Source organism: Lineus longissimus, chromosome 11 (assembly GCF_910592395.1).
Source record: "Lineus longissimus chromosome 11, tnLinLong1.2, whole genome shotgun sequence".
NCBI lineage: Eukaryota > Metazoa > Nemertea > Pilidiophora > Heteronemertea > Lineidae > Lineus > Lineus longissimus.
This window is the reverse complement of record NC_088318.1, coordinates 18,974,858-18,994,283: the sequence shown is the minus strand read 5'-3', so window position 1 is coordinate 18,994,283 and position 19,426 is coordinate 18,974,858. Positions and strand designations below refer to the sequence as shown.

Here is a 19,426-nt window from a genome sequence, read left to right as displayed (position 1 = left end):
GGCTCAAGATCATCCTGGTGTAACACATCTCAAGAATCACATGCTCTGCTCCATGAGGCACTTCATATACTCGGGACTCTACCAATCACAAGCGGTCTGTCATCTGCCATCGGGTGGAGTCGCACATTTCCTTACCGTTTTGCATATACAGAGCCAAATAAGCAGTTTAGCCAAAGACAACATGAGCAACTCGGAACAATCAAATAGACTTTACAGTTTTATTTCAGATCTTTTACACCACTTTACATGATTATGAAACATTCTGGCACGATAGGTAGGCTGGCATGACGACAAACGACATTATCCTTAGTGACAAGAATGCTTTGGTGACTGGGTGTTGGAGTCAACCGTTTCTTGGCTCAACCACAGTCCAATAATAGACCAAAGGGGCTTGTGGCATGACGAGTACCCACAGTATATCCCTAGTGTTGAGCACTGTACATTTAGTGCTGGTCAGGTGTACACCTCAACTACACTTGGAATCTCTATCACATACCTCAACCATGGAAAGGGCACGTGGCAAACTTCAGATAACCCCCCCCCCCCCGCCAACATGTTCTACAGATTACTTTTGCTACTGAGGATATGTGTACACTAAACCTGTACAGGATTCACTACCAAAACTGCCATTATTTTAAAATGGATTTACAATTGAGAAAGTGTAGACATGAAAACATAGTTTGTATAGAAATGTACACATTCTTAACAGGCCGAGGATAGTCTTTCACCTCTGAGATGGCCTTAAGACTGTTTTAATTGAGGTAAGAGACGAGATGCAACCACATCTGCACCAATCTCGGGTCCGGTATTAAACCAAGACTATCCTCGGTGAAACTACCACAGGAGTGTTGACACTAGATCTGCCAAGTCTACCACAGGAGTGTTGACACTCGATCTGCCAAGTCTACCACAGGAGTGTTGACACTAGATCTGCCAAGTCTACCACAGGAGTGTTGACACTAGATCTGCCAAGTCTACACATGAAGATTTATATACAAAAGTCTCGAAAAACTACAAACAAGCTGAAATTTAAATGCATTTTTTGTCATCAAGGCTGCTTTTATAAATAAATGCATTTTTTTACTGTCTGCTGTCTTTTAAAGACTCATAATTTTGTTGTTTATAAATCAAATGGCCATAGATATCATTTACCTCATTCCTTCCAATTGAATTCCCAATCCACACCAATATCATCACAATGGGAATGTGTAGAGTATTATCTTACAAAGAAAATATCCAAGTATACCTTTCCAAAGCTATTGTAACTTCTCAGCCGTGAAAAGAAACTGCTTGTAAACATCTAGCACTGCAATGATTTCTATTTAGCCAATCGAATCCGCTCTGCAGGGAATCACCTTTTCCCAACTCTTATACAGTTAGGAAATCAACGGTGGAGCTTGTTCTGCTCCCACAAAGTCACCACATGTACAAAACTGATTTCCTTGATTCAAGAAAAACATCAAATACATTCAAGAGCAAGGTTTTAGCCAATTCAACCATGAAAACATTTTCCACCAATACATTTTTGGCATTTTTTGACAAAATTTGTAGAAAACTAATCAATATGAAGGGTTGGTATGTTATTGGGCAAAACCTTACTTCTGATGTGAAAATTCAGAAGATGAATGTCATGAGCCTCAGAACTGATTTTGGATATAGCCAAAAGCTTGACCTTGGTTTGGCATCTGACCTCCCATCTGGCCTTGAGGCATGTTCGGCTGCTGCATCTGTCCTTGGGACATCTGAGATCCCACATTACTCGAGACCATCTGTCCTTGCCCGCTCATGGGCGGTTGTGCCATTTGGCCCATTGACGACTGTGGCATTGAATTAGGCACATTAGAGTCCGTACCAGCAGACGTCGGTACCATATTAGGAAGCATCTGGCCAGAGTTCTGAGCCATGTTGGGCAGACGTGAACCCATCTGATTGGGCATTTGTGATCCAGCCATTGGTACCTGTCCGTTATTATTCGGTCCTTGTGGCATTGACGAAGCCATTGGGTTGCCAATCTGACCTTGGTTCATTTGGCCTTGACCCATTTGACTCGGCACCTGACCTTGACCCATTGGCCTCGACATTTGAGCTTGCATGGGGTTCTGGCCACGATATTGAAATCCTTGCTGATTCTGATACTGCAACTGTCCTTGCATGTTTCCTTGGTTAAAGTTTCCCTGGGGAAAGTTCGTTTGGTTCATCTGGCTATTGAAGTTCTGTGGGACTTGGCCCTGGAATTGGGGACCTGCAAAACAAAAATCAATTCCATTGCGTGATTCAAAAACTCGATTTATTTAGGTGTATGTCCTATAATTACTAATTATCATTTGTGATGCCGTCACCTGCCCAAGTATGTCTAGAAGACTTCATTATTTACCATCAATGCCTCGAAATACCAAGGACCAACCCTCGACAGATTTGGTGGCAAGTCACTTGTGCTTCTGACACACTTCACAGCCCCTGGCATATCCATGCTGTTTGCAGTCAATTGCTGAGTAAACAGAGCAATCACTTGAATGAATCTAGAGCTTCTGGCAATAGATAAAGGGTCTACTACCCAAAGGGTTTCATTGAATGAGATCCAAGAACTTACCTGTTGAAGGTGACCTCCTATAAGAGGATGGTGTCATTGAATGAGATCCAAGAACTTACCTGTTGAAGGTGACCTCCTATAAGAGGACGGTGTCATTGAATGAGATCCAAGAACTTACCTGTTGAAGGTGACCTCCTATAAGAGGACGGTGTCATTGAATGAGATCCAAGAACTTATCTGTTGAAGGTGACCTCCTATAAGAGGATGGTGTCATTGAATGAGATCCAAGAACTTACCTGTTGAAGGTGACCTCCTATAAGAGGACGGTGTCATTGAATGAGATCCAAGAACTTACCTGTTGAAGGTGACCTCCTATAAGAGGACGGTGTCATTGAATGAGATCCAAGAACTTACCTGTTGAAGGTGACCTCCTATAAGAGGATGGTGTCATTGAATGAGATCCAAGAACTTACCTGTTGAAGGTGACCTCCTATAAGAGGACGGTGTCATTGAATGAGATCCAAGAACTTACCTGTTGAAGGTGACCTCCTATAAGAGGACGGTGTCATTGAATGAGATCCAAGAACTTATCTGTTGAAGGTGACCTCCTATAAGAGGACGGTGTCATTGAATGAGATCCAAGAACTTACCTGTTGAAGGTGACCTCCTATAAGAGGACGGTGTCATTGAATGAGATCCAAGAACTTACCTGTTGAAGGTGACCTCCTATAAGAGGACGGTGTCATTGAATGAGATCCAAGAACTTACCTGTTGAAGGTGACCTCCTATAAGAGGAGGGTGGCGGCATCTGCCCACGAGACATCAACGGGTTACTCCCATTATTCCCCTGTGACATCATCTGTGGGTTCATATTCGACTGCTGTGACATCATCGGCTGAGACTGTGACATCATCGGCTGTTGTTGATTGGGGAAGCCATTGTTCTGCTGACTCATGTTGTTGAACGGGGCCTGCAAGTTACTCTGGTTGCTCATCATTGGACCTGGTTTAGAAAAGGGCTCTTGATGAATCTCGAAGTTGCACATACGATTCAGACCATTGAGGAAATTTGTCTTAAAAGGTTTCCCATCTTTGTTGTACAACGGAACCTCTGTCCTTAAGCATGAATAATGGGCATGCAAATATGATCATGTTTACAGTATGCTGCTAAACTAACCAACATGAAAAACAGTAAATGAAATGACTAATATCACCTAAGGTTCACACAGTCTCCATTATCATTAATAGGCCGGCAATATAGACCCAAACCAGGTGAACCAGATTAAGTTTCACCAAGTTGAAGAATTTTCTCTGAAACCTCACAGAAACTCGTGTGAGAAAGATTTCAAATTGCCAAGTTGAGTTATACCAAATTGCCTAATTGTGCAACATTGGAGACTACCAATCTGAACCCAACCTGCTCACACTCCCATCAAGGCCAAACAAACCACTGAAATCAGACAATCTAGTGTCCATGGCGTGCTCTGTCCATATCTGGTCTGTGGGAGGGCAGTATGGCACTGGTTGGGAAGAGAATGCCTTTGCTCTGTCCATATCTGGTCTGTGGGAGGGCAGTATGGCACAGGTTGGGAAGAGAATGCCTTTGCTCTGTCCATATCTGGTCTGTGGGAGGGCAGTATGGCACTGGTTGGGAAGAGAATGCCTTTGCTCTGTCCATATCTGGTCTGTGGGAGGGCAGTATGGCACTGGTTGGGAAGAGAATGCCTTTGCTCTGTCCATATCTGGTCTGTGGGAGGGCAGTATGGCACAGGTTGGGAAGAGAATGCCTTTGCTCTGTCCATATCTGGTCTGTGGGAGGGCAGTATGGCACTGGTTGGGAAGAGAATGCCTTTGCTCTGTCCATATCTGGTCTGTGGGAGGGCAGTATGGCACTGGTTGGGAAGAGAATGCCTTTGCTCTGTCCATATCTGGTCTGTGGGAGGGCAGTATGGCACTGGTTGGGAAGAGAATGCCTTTGCTCTGTCCATATCTGGTCTGTGGGAGGGCAGTATGGCACTGGTTGGGAAGAGAATGCCTTTGCTCTGTCCATATCTGGTCTGTGGGAGGGCAGTATGGCACTGGTTGGGAAGAGAATGCCTTTGCTCTGTCCATATCTGGTCTGTGGGAGGGCAGTATGGCACTGGTTGGGAAGAGAATGCCTTTCAGAGTGAACTTTAGGTGACATCAGTAAAGCAAGAGATCAAGTTAACCTTGACCTTGGAATAAACAAAGACCTGTCTCGTGTTAATGTACATTGGGTGGGAAAAAGGAAACTCAACACACAAGGTTAGGGTAAATCAAGTCAAAATACTTGCTAAGCAAAGCTATCATAATCAAACACTACCAAAAAAGTCACACACACCAGAAGTTTTGCAAAAATATGCCTCCTTATCAAAGCTAACAGAATTAGTTCAAACTCATGTGGTACATGTATCTCGCTTAAAAGATGCATATCTCATGAAGTATAATGAGACGGGCAACTTGCTGGCCAAGGTCATTCATCACTTCAGTGGGTGAGGGGCAATTTCGCATGAGCAACATTTTGGCCTACTTGTTACATTCTCTGGGCTCTAGAAGTGGAGTTAGTTGACTGGTAGGCCACCCAAACAGACTAGTGGTCTCAGTTTAGTCAGATGAATCAAGATTGAAGCGACAATCAAAGGCATCGACTTGTCATAGAAACTGGATTAGTAAAACAAATGAAGGTTGTCATGTGAAGTTAGACTAATATTAATAACCAGGCAAGGCTAATGCTGTACAGTACAAGCAAAGGAAACCATGCATGAGATAACTAAAGGAATTAGAAAGAAAAGGGATTCTAGTATCTAATATCAAAACTAACTTTGTCAAGTTCTACAGAAAGCAAAGGTAAGACTTTCCCATGGCGTTCACTTTATGTCTCATTGGAATATAAGCACCAAACATATGAGGCTTTTCATATACTTTCACTATCACTTATCTACCACCTTGACAGGGCATGAGTATATTGGCAATGGATTTTGAAAGGAGGGGCGGGCTGGGTGGGCTGGGCTGAGATATTGTGGGATTTCCATGGAGAGCAAGTTGAATTAGGCATAACCAGACAAGTATATCATGTTTGATGATGTTGATTGGCCTCAAAACTGCACAATGATTTTTGGGTGTGATTTGCCACAATAGTCGACTAAGATCAATAGTGTTTTTCTGGATATTTCATCACATACCACCTTGTCATCAATTTGACGAAGAACCCGAGATTTTCGTTGTTGCTTCCAGTGTGGTGGCGCCACTGGACATTAAGCTGAGACAGGTTTGATGGGAAAGCTTACCGTACCTTTATTCTGAGCGTTTTGTTTAGCAATCAGTTTAGAAGATAACTGTTCGGCGACAGTGCCCGACCAGTTCATCTTCCTACCTTGCTGACTCATCAGATTTGGTTGTTGTTGTGGCATCGGGCCGCCGAAGTTGTTCTGGGCGGACATTGGTGGCTGTTGTGATGATGAAGAGACGTAGTTAGGGTGTCCAGGCATTGGTCCCGGGGTATTCATTGGCATCGAACCTAGCAAAATAATGAACTGTTAGCTTGATGACGTTAAGATGGCACTGCAGGTGTCCAGGGAACCCAGGAGACCACAGGTCGAGCGGGCTTCCACCACCAAGTGTGACTCATGTTTTTCACGAGTGTGATTTACCAATATTATCACTCAAAACATACAAGTGTCCTTTTCTGTTTACCACAGGCTACTTGTACGAGTAGTTTATGGTTATTTCAACCCAAATCATGGCAAGTATCATTCCAAAGACCAGAGAGGACCATGCTGAAAGACAGTTGGCGAATCTATATGGTGCATACAAGTATGAGTGCACAGTGTATACTTAAGGTGGTGAAAATATGAATAGATCGGGTGCCATTCACGATGGACATGCTGGACTGCAGTCTCAAATGGCTCGATCCGGTAATTCCTGCCAACATAAGAAGTTCACAGGTGGTTACAATGGATACAGGGCTGTCACTAAATATGAGGCCAGACAAGACTGACTGACACAGCTGGTGCTTTCTAAGCCGGCTGTCTTTGGGCCCAGAATTCTTGGCCCTGGCAGTTTTAAAGAGCTATGACAGCCAGAAATGATCAGCCAGTTCTATTAGCAACAACCTTGTCATGCCGTTGGGGATGGAGTGTGTGTTACGAGAGGATGATTCAGTAGAAGAGATGGTATGTATAAATCTCATCTCAGCCAAATGTCACTCCCTTACATTTGCTTCCTGACACAAGAGCACATGATGTGAACAAGAAGACTATGTGAAGTATGGGTGACATCCAGAGGTTTAAGCCTGTCTCTATCAATGTACACTGGCAACAAAATGCTAACTAAGGCAACAATGATTATATGGACTTGTTTTAGGTCAACTAAATACACATGATGATGGGAAAAATGAAAAATGAAAAAATCCTCCGTTTCATCAGAACTTCATTTTACAGGAAGGAGACAGTGTTATAAGTAGAAGTTGTAACTGTCACCGGACTGTTTACCCACATTTCAGGGAACTACTTTCATGTCAGAGTGTTGACAATTATGTTGAAAAGAGTAGTCACATTTTGTAGAAGAAGAGGTTGGAGAATTTCAAACAATGGGTATCATGCTGATCAATAGAAATACTCAGAAGAAAATCGGCTGATGGTTACTTGTCAGGGACCTGGGAGTTGGTCTTCACACACAGTGAACATGAGTGTGAGTCACCATGGATACACCAACTACAGGGCTACTGCACGATGCCTGTCTCATGATTCATCATTGATCGTGTTGACAGAGACATGGAAAATGACATGAAAACAATGAAGACTATACGCTTGACAAAGCTCTTGTTTAAGAAAAGGACAATAAAATAGTAACTAATCTGAATACCGTCCAAGAAAAGGAGCGCTGTGCCCCCATTGTCCATTCAGTGAGACAGGCTTGCTGGTTAGATCGTCTCCTACCTTGAGTTTTATTAAGCTTACTGTTGATTTTTGAAGACAACTGGTCCGTGGTGGACCGGCTTATCTTCATACCTGCTTGATTCATCATCGGCTGGCTAGGTGGCGCACCTTGCTGTGGCGGCTGCTGGCCCATGGCAGGATTGTAGTTGTTCTGCTGACCCATCTGTGCCTGTGGTGGTTGGTTCTGAGTGTTGTAGGGGCCTTGCTGGGTGCCCATCATCATCTGGTTATTAGCTGGCATTGCACCTGGAAACAAGTAGCTTAGAGTTCATCTCCTAGTACAACATACATCAAATGGATCCAATGGATTTTTTACAGTATTTGCATAAACCAGGTGAGTTGTCTTCAGACAGACACGACTCAAGGCCTACTGCAGTCAATGGTGTAACAGGTTGACACCACCAATATCTCCAACCACAGACACGACTCAAGGCCTACTGCAGTCAATGGTGTAACAGGTTGATACCACCAATATCCAACCACAGACACGACTCAAGGCCTACTGCAGTCAATGGTGTAACGGGTTGACACCACCAATATCCAACCACAGACACGACTCAAGGCCTACTGCAGTCAATGGTGTAACGGGTTGATACCACCAATATCCAACCACAGACACGACTCAAGGCCTACTGCAGTCAATGGTGTAACAGGTTGATACCACCAATATCCAACCACAGACACGACTCAAGGCCTACTGCAGTCAATGGTGTAACAGGTTGATACCACCAATATCCAACCACAGACACGACTCAAGGCCTACTGCAGTCAATGGTGTAACGGGTTGACACCACCAATATCCAACCACAGACACGACTCAAGGCCTACTGCAGTCAATGGTGTAACGGGTTGACACCACCAATATCTCCAACCACAGACACGACTCAAGGCCTACTGCAGTCAATGGTGTAACAGGTTGACACCACCAATATCAAACCACAGTTAGAGGGTTTTATCACAGCTAGCTGAACAAAATGTGTTGTTTTAGAGTATGCTTCAGAGAAAGCAGAAAAAGATTAGATGTAACACTAACAAGATCTTTAACTGCAAAAAATAGTTTAGATTTCATTCAGATTTGAGGTGTTAGTAAACTGAGTATAGAGAGAGACAGGAGAGGAGACATTCACGAGATGAGAGGAGTTAGGAACACTCAAGGAGGGACAAGCAGCCAATCCAACACCTGGTTAAGCAAGAGTGCAGTGGCTTTTTCGTGCTTATTGACATTTTTCCTCCATTTTAAGACAGCCTTTTGATAAATAAAGCAAGCTATGAAGACAATGAACTGCAAACCAAAGCCAGAAGCCAATATTCTGATGGTGATCAAGTGTGTGCGAGGACTCATCCTATGCCACGGGTTGGCTTGCCTACCTTTTTGGTTTGTACCCGGCCCAGATGACAACTGATCAGCGATCGCTGACCATGCTGACTGTTTACGATTCTGGGACACACTGTTCTGACTAGGTGACATCATATTTGGCGGTTGCTGACCCGACATAGCAGGCTGCTGGTTCGCAGACACCATTTGCTGTTGCGATGACATCATATTTTGTTGCGGCATTGCCGACTGTTGCGATGACATCATATTTTGCTGTTGTGGTATCATTCCTTGTTGCTGTGACGATGGTATCGTCCCCGATTGTTGCGGCGACATCATGTTCATTTGTTGTTGCTGTTGTTGATTATATGAATTAGACATCATGGGCGGCTGATGCTGAGAGGTGGATGGAGTGTAACCATTCGATTGGCTCATCATAAGTTGTGAGTTGGAGGCCATCGGCCCTGCAATCAACCAACATCACACATTACTTCTTGAAAACCATTTTGTTCTGAAACTTCATTCTTGGGGCAGGAGAGGTTTTGTTTGAATGTCTTACGAAACTCATTCAAATTGAAAGATTGCCAGCAAAAATCAAAGAAAGATATTTTTTCAAGGAGTTTTAAAAAGTTTAGGCTATAGATCTAGACATGTCCTTAAGAAGCCATATTTTACTACAAATCCTGTGTACAGCTTTTATCTATATGACTGAAAATGTGTTTGTGCTGTGGGCAAAACAACGACCATTTCTGTGTTTTTGGAACGGGAGAACTGTGTGTTCTGGAGGACATGTGTTGACGGGGGAGGCCAAGGAGGGCATGGTAGTGAACAACTGAAAGGGGACCAATTAAAATGATCATAAGGGGGATTCAACAATTACATTTCCTCATGACATCAAGATAAATTTAGCTGGAAACGTTCAGTTAGACAACACCAAAACTAGTTACGTGTAAGACTAAGAACAACTGTAGAGTTACATGTAAATGTGTGGATGTTTCAAATAACTATAGCGTGCGTATGTTGTATGGTACTAAGAAAGCCAGCAAACACATCACTGCATCTAGGTTACAAGTTAACCTGAGTAAGACTCTGAAGTAATGTGCAAGAACAATGTTCTGATGTTTGTTTCTAGTTCTGATTACTTGAACCCATGATAAAACACAGAAATATGTCTATGGTAATACAGGAGTAGACCCATCAGCCACGCTACCACTTACACAAAACCATCTCAAACAAAGGCAATGCCACTGGCGAACGTTACGACAAACTTTGTGACAACAACCGCCTCATTTACTCAAAATCACGCTTGATCAAAAACATTTCAGTGCAGTTAGTCAACACAGACACAAACAGCCACAGTGAAAAGCTAACTCTGGTTACTACAGCGACAAGCTATGAGTGAGGTTAGAAACCTATGTGTGGGACATGTAGATATCAGGAGGTTAGTCATACAATAGTGCTATCAGTAAAATCTTAACTTTATACAAGCACCAATCAAGTGTTTGACCTCACTCAAGTCTTACAAACGTGGTCTCCGCACCCTCCAAAACCCTCACTCAAGTCTAACAAACGTGGTCTCTGCACCCTCCAAAACCTTCACTCAAGTCTCAAGTCTAACAAACGTGGTCTCTGCACCCTCCAAAACCCTCACTCAAGTCTCAAGTCTAACAAACGTGGTCTCCGCACCCTCCAAAACCCTCACTCAAGTCTTACAAACGTGGTCTCCGCACCCTCCAAAACCCTCACTTAAGTCTCAAGTCTAACAAACGTGGTCTCCGCACCCTCCAAAACCCTCACTCAAGTCTAACAAACGTGGTCTCCGCACCCTCCAAAACCCTCACTCAAGTCTAACAAACGTGGTCTCCGCACCCTCCAAAACCCTCACTCAAGTCTCAAGTCTAACAAACGTGGTCTCCGCACCCTCCAAAACCCTCACTCAAGTCTAACAAACGTGGTCTCCGCACCCTCCAAAACCCTCACTCAAGTCTAACAAACGTGGTCTCTGCACCCTCCAAAACCCTCACTCAAGTCTAACAAACGTGGTCTCCACACCCTCCAAAACCCTCACTCCAGTCTAACAAACGTGGTCTCCACACCCTCCAAAACCCTCACTCAAGTCTAACAAACGTGGTCTCTGCACCCTCCAAAACCCTCACTCAAGTCTAACAAACGTGGTCTCCGCACCCTCCAAAACCCTCACTCCAGTCTAACAAAGGTGGTCTCCACACCCTCCAAAACCCTCACTCAAGTCTAACAAACGTGGTCTCCGCACCCTCCAAAACCCTCACTCCAGTCTAACAAACGTGGTCTCCACACCCTCCAAAACCCTCACTCAAGTCTCAAGTCTAACAAACGTGGTCTCCGCACCCTCCAAAACCCTCACTCCAGTCTAACAAACGTGGTCTCCGCACCCTCCAAAACCCTCACTTAAGTCTAACAAACGTGGTCTCCGCACCCTCCAAAACCCTCACTCCAGTCTAACAAACGTGGTCTCCGCACCCTCCAAAACCCTCACTCAAGTCTAACAAACGTGGTCTCCGCACCCTCCAAAACCCTCACTCAAGTCTAACAAACGTGGTCTCCGCACCCTCCAAAACCCTCACTTAAGTCTAACAAACGTGGTCTCCGCACCCTCCAAAACCCTCACTCCAGTCTAACAAACGTGGTCTCCGCACCCTCCAAAACCCTCACTCAAGTCTAACAAACGTGGTCTCCGCACCCTCCAAAACCCTCACTCAAGTCTAACAAACGTGGTCTCCGCACCCTCCAAAACCCTCACTCAAGTCTAACAAACGTGGTCTCCGCACCCTCCAAAACCCTCACTCAAGTCTAACAAACGTGGTCTCCGCACCCTCCAAAACCCTCACTCAAGTCTAACAAACGTGGTCTCCGCACCCTCCAAAACCCTCACTCAAGTCTAACAAACGTGGTCTCCGCACCCTCCAAAACCCTCACTCAAGTCTAACAAACGTGGTCTCCGCACCCTCCAAAACCCTCACTCAAGTCTAACAAACGTGGTCTCCGCACCCTCCAAAACCCTCACTCAAGTCTAACAAACGTGGTCTCCGCACCCTCCAAAACCCTCACTCAAGTCTAACAAACGTGGTCTCCGCACCCTCCAAAACCCTCACTCAAGTCTAACAAACGTGGTCTCCGCACCCTCCAAAACCGTTGATGCCTTTTCATTCCACCAGGATCACCAGCTCCCTAGTAATTCCTTTAACCATGTTTGTAAGACAACACAAAAGCAAGAGACAAAGCAAACAAACTGGTGACATCCACATATTTCAACTCGAGGGCAACGTTTGAAAATATCTGCAGATATTCATTCTGCTCTATCTTTTGGCATGAAAGGTGCTATTTCCAGAGAAGTTTTTCGATTCCATCAGAACTTGACGAAATGGATAAGAAGACATTGAAATCAGGGAGGACACCAAACCACACCCATCAGAAACCAAAACATAACAAAGACTACGAGTCACACAACAGCTCTAGTGAATCACTGCCATACTTACCTTTGCCCAGATTTGGCTGCATCTGATTGGGCATGGGTTGCTGCGGTCGCTGTTGGCCCATCATACCACTCTGCTGTGAATTCTGGTTGTTCTGACCAGCTGCCTGCATTTACAGATTTGGATTTTTCAGAAAAGACATTCGTGAGAAGAAAATCATCATAAAAGACATGTTAACATTCATTGAGTTTTCTTGATGGCACTTTCCGCAGGAGTAGCAGTTGTGTAGTTACAGAGAGGTGATTTTTGATACATATTATGAGAAACATTCTCGATTATTTACAAAATAGTTTGTACAGTTGCAACTTACTGGTATAAGAGCCTGGAGCTGAACATTCTGATTACTGTCAGCAATTGTGGCCAAGTAGACAAGATTTCTATGGAGGATTTGTTGGTACCTGAAGTGAAATAGAGCCAGAAAACACTTTAATCACCAATCACTGGTACAAAGGTAAAGACTGTATCACATCTAAAGTACAAATTACTCTACACAGGAAGCTGTTGTTCTCTGGAAGTAAACAATGTCACGTCTTGATGTCTGTTCCAATCAACAACAGAGAGATATCATGTGATGTCATTCCCTCATCCTCCTATAACATCCTTCGTATCATTCATACTCAGATCTGATCTTTTTAAAGCTAAGGGTAGTCAAAGCTCAAGGGCATTTTTAGAGTTTATAGGACTTACTGGACACACTCAGTTGCTTTTCCTCTGTTCTGGTAATCTACTATCGTCTGAATAAGTTGATTGTTTTCATCCAACATCTGCAAAGAAAAACATTGCAATTTACTAACTCTGGCCTGTGCTGTTGCCCTTGATATCAACCACCAACATCGCCCAAGCTTTAGTGGCATGTGGTTTATCGTCTGGTACTACTGCTACATTGTCACTGCAGACAGTGGCAGCGGTGGAGAGTGCGTGTGTGTGTGGACAACTGTCAACTTAGTCAAAGTGATCAGGTCATCATCAGCAATCGACGAACCAGTGGCACCGGTGTATACAATATGTATTACAGGTAGCAGTACATGAAGTATTATTATTATTATTATTACACTAGAAGGGGAAATACAGAACAAAGCCAACCTTTTGAATAGAGGCCTGTGTTGGGGGTGTTTTTCCTCTCATGTGAGAGGGTACGAATGTCATTGACATGATTAAATCTTTCTATGGACTCTTCGAAAACGTTCTGCGCTAATGTCAAGAATGAAATTAGCGACGGATGGCTTTAAATGTGATATTTATGAAGTAAATAACTGAGAAAAATTCGCATGCATGACAAATTTTGAAAACTACACGGACTGAAAGTTGGCAGCTCGTCCATAGGCTCGTCGTCCATAGGCTAGCCACTCCATGACCTTTTCGCCCCCAGTCGTGCCGCTCCAAATCGATGTCGTTTCGCTCCTTGGGACTTGGGGATGGTTTTGAAGCTGGCAAGTGGGCTATTGGAGAAACCCCGGCCAGACTCTTAAGCCTTTGATCCACTCCGCCGACCCGGACGCGACCCGAACTCCGTTGAGGCGAGGTAACGGACCGATTAACTCTGATGGTTCAGAATGCTGCGTAAGGCGATCGGCGATGAGCGTTCACATCAGTCATCGCGGTAAACTTTGGAGATGGTCCCTCGTCCGTACGGATATCCACAGGAAAAAGCGCATGCGCCACGTCTTGTGAATCGACCACTTGGAGCGAAACCACTGGGGGCGAAAAGCGAAACGATAGCAATTCGTCCAGTGATTATAATAGCGAAAAAATAAAAAGATGATTATGATTAAATAGAAATTTTATACATCACCTTACGAATATTACTTTCTTATCGTAAATCAGTCAAAGGCAAGTGTTTTTTACAATTTCAATGGAATTGGTTGTGTTTATGGAAGAATTTGTTCCCGCAGTAAATAAGAGCCGCCATATTTTGTCGATCGTGACTCTGCATTCGCGAAAAAGATGGGAACTGCAAGATACGACCGAGCCATTACTATCTTCTCGCCCGACGGGCATTTGTTTCAAGTTGAATATGCCCAGGAAGCTGTCAAGAAGGGTTCTACTGCTGTTAGTAGTTTGGGGCATCCGTATTTTCACCTCATTTGACCACCGAAAAAGGCCGGTTGAAAATGGCTGTCTGCTTCTGTGCATTTTTCTGTACAATTCTGTAGTGCATTTCTGTGTGTGTGCATGTGTGTTTATATGTCCAACTTTCAAAGCAAATCAAAAATTCATAAAGACAGCAAAGCAGTCATTGAATAAACGATGGCTTTCTTTGTTTTTTTGTTGGTCAGTGTTATCCCTGGAGCTTGTTGGTGAAGACTGAAGGGGAAACTCAAGACGTCAAGCGACTTGATAATGATAGGCCTAGTCCTAGTCCATGATGGAGGTATTATTAAGTCTTAATAATACCTCCATGCCTAGTCTAAGTCATGACATAGATATATATATATGATAGTGCTTGATATTCATGTTGCAATAACACAATTCATGCATTGTTTTCCACACGAGGGCACATGTATGTAACGTGTCTCGCTGGTTTCAGGTTGGTGTCAGGGGAAAGGACCTGGTCGTTCTTGGTGTAGAAAAGAAGGCAGTAGCCAAGCTTCAGGAGGACCGAACAGTGAGGAAGATTGCTCTTCTTGATGACCATGTGGCGATGGCTTTTGCTGGTGAGTTTATGATATTGATGACTACAATCTACGAAACAGCAAAATGAGGTATAGATTCTGAGGCAAGACATTAGACTGCACAGTCATGAGTCAATTTCAAAAGCTGCTATTGATATATGATTGTTGTGTTGTCCATCACAAAATCTATCTGAATTCTGTCTTCTTTTTCCACTATTCAGGGCTGACTGCAGACGCCAGAATTCTAATAAATCGAGCTAGAATAGAGTGTCAAAGTCATAAGTTAACTGTAGAGGATCCAGTCACACTGGAATATATCACTCGATACGTGGCACAGTTGAAACAGGTAAGAATAAGAGTGGAGTTTTTTATCTCTTACACTTTCATCAGCCCTTGGCCGTTTGAGAATCTGGTGTCTTTGCATTGATGAGATGTTATGTTGACAACTAATGAGATTTCTTCCCATTGCAGAAATACACACAGAGTAATGGTAGACGACCATTTGGTTTATCAGCTTTGATCGTGGGATTTGATTATGATGGAAAACCAAATCTATACCAGACAGACCCCTCAGGAACATACCACGCATGGAAGGTATGATAGCGGTCTATTCTTGATAGCGGTCTATTCTAATTGGGTAGACCTGAAATCACCTCTGCATTTTTGGCCGACCCAGCGGCCAGCAGTCTTGATTAGACAGCCAGGGTTCGCCAGCTAGGTATTACTTAATGTGAACATTGATCTGGTCTAAATACAATCCTTGGACAATGTGAGTAATGAATGGCTAAAATGACACTGATCTCTAAAAGTGCCTCAAATTATCAAAATCAAAAACAAAATGAATGCAGTTCAGATATAATTGTCACATTGCTGATTTCATGTGCTCGATCTTTCAGGCAAATGCTATTGGACGAAGCGCCAAGGCCGTTAGGGAATTTTTAGAAAAGCACTACACAGAAGAGCTTGTCGAGTCGGAGAAGGAGACCATCAAACTCGCATTGAAAGCATTGATGGAAGTGGTGCAGTCAGGTGGCAAGAATATGGAAATAGCTATCATGAGGAGAAATGAACCACTCAAGGTTGGTAGTCAAAAATTAACAAGATGACAACAAATTATTCTGTACCCAAAGGCAATGATTTTTATGTCCCAACAGAATAGTTGAATCAGACACGGAACAGACTATGATATTCATGGGGTTGTTGGAGTGGAAAAACATTCCTCATCATCTAAATATTTGACATAGATACCATGTTGTGCGCACATCTGAAATCAGTGAAATCTGTCGATTTTCATTTCTGATGTGTTCAAGAATTTGGCAGTTTGCACCGACATGCCATGATTCAACCGTAAGGAATGGATCTTGCTGCTGTCACTGTTAATCTTCACCCATATACTCCATGTTGCAGATGATGGATCCTGAGGAAATCGAGGAACTCATCAAAGAGGTTGAAAAAGAAAAAGAGGAAGAAGCGGAGAAAAAGAAACAAAAGAAGGGGACAGAGACATCTTAGGATAATGAGCAAATAAGAACTTGATGGTATCCTACACTTTCTGGCTGTTTGCTGGAGATATCTGATTAGGGGGTCACTTTCTATTGGCTGGGATGTTGTATTGCATTTTGATCATGAAGGGCTTTTTACCATTCTCATAAAAAAACCTCAACAGGTTGTTCTGAACAAGTTCTAAAATAGCAGTCTATTAGCGCTGGCCCCCTTCCCAGAAAAGTTCAAAACCTTGAGAGTGAGGTTGGTCAGTTGGAAGACTCAGCGCTGATGTACTATGTGAGGTGTTCAGTACCCAGAAATGTGGTTAAAACTTGTGTGAAGATAACTTTTGGAAGTGTTCCAACTCTTGTGAGACTTAAAATGTACCAGGTCTGTGGGATTGAGGGTGGTGATATTCAAGCAGTGTCCATGACATTGTATCATGTCATTTGGAACTAAGTCATGAGATTGAATAAGTTTGCACTTAGAATGTCAATGAGAACTCGGAATTACTGATAAAATCATCCTCGGGGCGGGGGCGGGGGGGAGGGGGACATTTCAAAATTGTAGTGAGCTTGTCCATTCTAGTCAGTTTTGAAATGTCTTCTCGGTGCATAATGTTCACCGGGTTCTTTTGCGCCTTCTTCAGTTGTTGCATTCAATGTGCTAGTTTTGTAACATAGCTATTGTTGGGTTGTTCTCAAGTAAAGCTATGCTACCCTTTGGGCATCTGAAGAGTGTGAAGGGAAGTCAGCTCAAGTAAATCACACAACTGTGCTTTCCCTAATTTTGGTGAAATCTTAATAAAAACACTTTTCTTTTTTTCTAAATTGTTGTCTTTTTATCTTCTCTTTTCTCTCCTAATCAGAGCTTAGCTACTAACTCCTGAACAGAGGTACATGAACCAAGTACATGTTCATGTCGAGTATCAACCCATGGGTTGTAGGACCAATATCTTGGATAGAGGTGCTCTGCCTGGCTGATTGTGACGTAGTTATGTCAATGTCCTTGGTGGATCTGAAGGGGAATAGACAGCCAGGCTGTCTTCATGAAAATAATGATGTGTTTGCCCATCATGATTTTTGTAGTGGAAGAGACAACCAGGTTGTGCCTGTCTTCAAGAGCAAAGTGAGATATAAGCTCTGTCTCAGCCAGTGGTCATGATGTAGAAAGTGGAAGAGACAACCAGGTTGTGCCTGTCTTCAAGAGCAAAGTGAGATAGCTCCGTCCCAGCCAGTGGTCATGATGTAGAAAGTGGAAGAGACAACCAGGTTGTGCCTGTCTTCAAGAGCAAAGTGAGATAGCTCCGTCCCAGCCAGTGGTCATGATGTAGAAAGTGGAAGAGACAACCAGGTTGTGCCTGTCTTCAAGAGCAAAGTGAGATAGCTCCGTCCCAGCCAGTGGTCATGATGTAGAAAGTGGAAGAGACAACCAGGTTGTGCCTGTCTTCAAGAGCAAAGTGAGATAGCTCCGTCCCAGCCAGTGGTCATGATGTAGAAAGTGGAAGAGACAACCAGGTTGTGCCTGTCTTCAAGAGCAAAGTGAGATAGCTCCGTCCAAGCCAGTGGTCATGATGTAGGAAGTGGAAGAGACAACCAGGTTGTGCCTGTCTTCAAGAGCAAAGTGAGATAGCTCCGTCCCAGCCAGTGGTCATGATGTAGAAAGTGGAAGAGACAGCCAGGTTCTACATGTGTAGATGTTCGCTAAACACCCCATGAAGTTTGTCTTGCGCTATTGCTTATAACTAAATTGCCACAGGGACCTGGGTGTTCACACATGTAGAATAAAGAGGACCCCAGGATTTGGAATCAATAATAAAAATCCCTGGGCGGTTTTATCAGAATCGTGTAATGACACGTTGAAGTTGCTTAATTTCACGGAGTTGGGGACCAGGTGGGATTCGAACCAGCGCAAAAAGAAAAGCCAATCGGGTCAGCGCCTCAGACAACTGGAGCTACCGAAGTACAATGGGAATAGAGAGAGCGATAGCCGGGACATATTCAACACGGTTCACTTGCAGTTCAATGTGCTAATGACGTGACGAGAGCTAATCTCACGGGTGGGGCGGAAATACGCCATATTACTGACATCATCGGCGCCAACAACTATTTCTTTTGACCCTGCCTGAGTCTCTCAAAACAACTTATTGATTGACTCTGACCCTGCTGACCTCGATTTTTAAAAACCTTTAAAAAAGGCCATTCAAACGTTAAATCAATGGCAGAGATTATCTTTTATAGCACTGAGGTATATGAACACGATATGTCGAGAAAAATCTGTACAACTATCGAAAAATACGATTACTTGGATCTATTTCGAACAATCACTTTGCCACCTGCGCGACCTTGTCACAATCGCGGCGCGCTCGTTTGTATACCGCATATAAGAGGCGAATAAAATCTCCGTTTCAGCATGACAGCCTTGACGGTTCAGCGCTAAGAGTGTTTGACTGTGGATCGGCAGGTCACGGGTTCGACTCCCGGTGAATCTGCCGCAGTTTTCTCTTTTTTCTTCTTCCTTATCTTGTTATCTAATCATCCATGTACAGATGTCAAAGTTTTCATTATTTATCATTATCATACCCCGCACCCAAACTTATCAAACTGCAGCACTGAGTCCGGGCGTTCGAGTAGCTACCGATCGAGGATGGTTCAAATCGGCATTTGATATTTTCGAGGATGTATTGCAAAAAGTATTAGTGTCGGACCGTGAGTTTTCCAATGTGTCCACTGGGTTTGTCATATGAGAATACATGTACAATAAACTATGAGGTAGAAGTACTGTTTCAATAGTCGCAAATCTGCCTAAAATGGCAAGTTTTCTCAGGTACCGGTACGGCAGTGGCGTGTGCCTTTTTCATTGAAACGACCTCGCAAGACCGGCACCGGCACATATCGTCGGTGATGATGGAGAGAGCGGTAGCCGGTACATATTCAGCACGGTTCAGCAGCTGAGGCATGTTGGCACCAGTTACTCTCTTCAGTGTTGTACACATGCGGATCTCCCTACACACGC

At 43.8% G+C, this 19,426-nt stretch overlaps 2 protein-coding genes across 6 annotated transcripts; one reads left to right on the top strand and one right to left on the bottom strand.

Moving 5' to 3' along the window:
• Positions 1-204: 204 nt before the first annotated feature.
• LOC135495618 (protein SSXT-like) lies at positions 205-13,593 on the bottom strand. Of its 5 annotated transcripts, none has more exons than XM_064784424.1 (9): positions 13,398-13,593; positions 13,002-13,078; positions 12,625-12,712; positions 12,318-12,420; positions 8,856-9,266; positions 7,488-7,733; positions 5,843-6,067; positions 3,299-3,532; positions 205-2,242 (listed from the first exon to the last, which is right to left on the bottom strand). In XM_064784424.1, exons 1-9 carry the CDS (start codon positions 13,464-13,466, stop codon positions 1,638-1,640), a joined length of 2,058 nt encoding a protein of 685 aa, XP_064640494.1. In that variant the 5' UTR covers positions 13,467-13,593; the 3' UTR covers positions 205-1,637. The 5 variants fall into 5 exon arrangements, with proteins under 5 accessions (XP_064640494.1, XP_064640497.1, XP_064640495.1 ...); XM_064784427.1 differs by having other exon boundaries at positions 5,924-6,067; XM_064784425.1 differs by having other exon boundaries at positions 7,509-7,733.
• Positions 13,594-14,220: 627 nt separating this feature from the next.
• On the top strand, positions 14,221-17,220 carry LOC135495602 (proteasome subunit alpha type-7). Its single transcript, XM_064784407.1, has 6 exons — positions 14,221-14,363; positions 14,842-14,968; positions 15,148-15,272; positions 15,398-15,520; positions 15,823-16,005; positions 16,334-17,220. Exons 1-6 carry the CDS (start codon positions 14,259-14,261, stop codon positions 16,436-16,438), a joined length of 768 nt encoding a protein of 255 aa, XP_064640477.1. The 5' UTR covers positions 14,221-14,258; the 3' UTR covers positions 16,439-17,220.
• Positions 17,221-19,426: the final 2,206 nt, after the last annotated feature.

Excerpts from the sequence above, each read along its gene's own strand:
- LOC135495602 (XM_064784407.1), top strand. The coding sequence starts at position 14,259 with ATGGGAACTGCAAGATACGACCGAGCCATTACTATCTTCTCGCCCGAC. Across the intron at positions 14,364-14,841 it reads TCAAGAAGGGTTCTACTGCT|GTTGGTGTCAGGGGAAAGGA; the intron begins GTTAGTAGTTTG and ends CGCTGGTTTCAG. Across the intron at positions 16,006-16,333 it reads GGAGAAATGAACCACTCAAG|ATGATGGATCCTGAGGAAAT; the intron begins GTTGGTAGTCAA and ends TCCATGTTGCAG.
- LOC135495618 (XM_064784424.1), bottom strand. The coding sequence starts at position 13,466 with ATGTCAATGACATTCGTACCCTCTCACATGAGAGGAAAAACACCCCCA. Across the intron at positions 13,079-13,397 it reads CACAGGCCTCTATTCAAAAG|ATGTTGGATGAAAACAATCA; the intron begins GTTGGCTTTGTT and ends TTTTCTTTGCAG. Across the intron at positions 9,267-12,317 it reads GCAGCCAAATCTGGGCAAAG|GGCCGATGGCCTCCAACTCA; the intron begins GTAAGTATGGCA and ends GGTTGATTGCAG.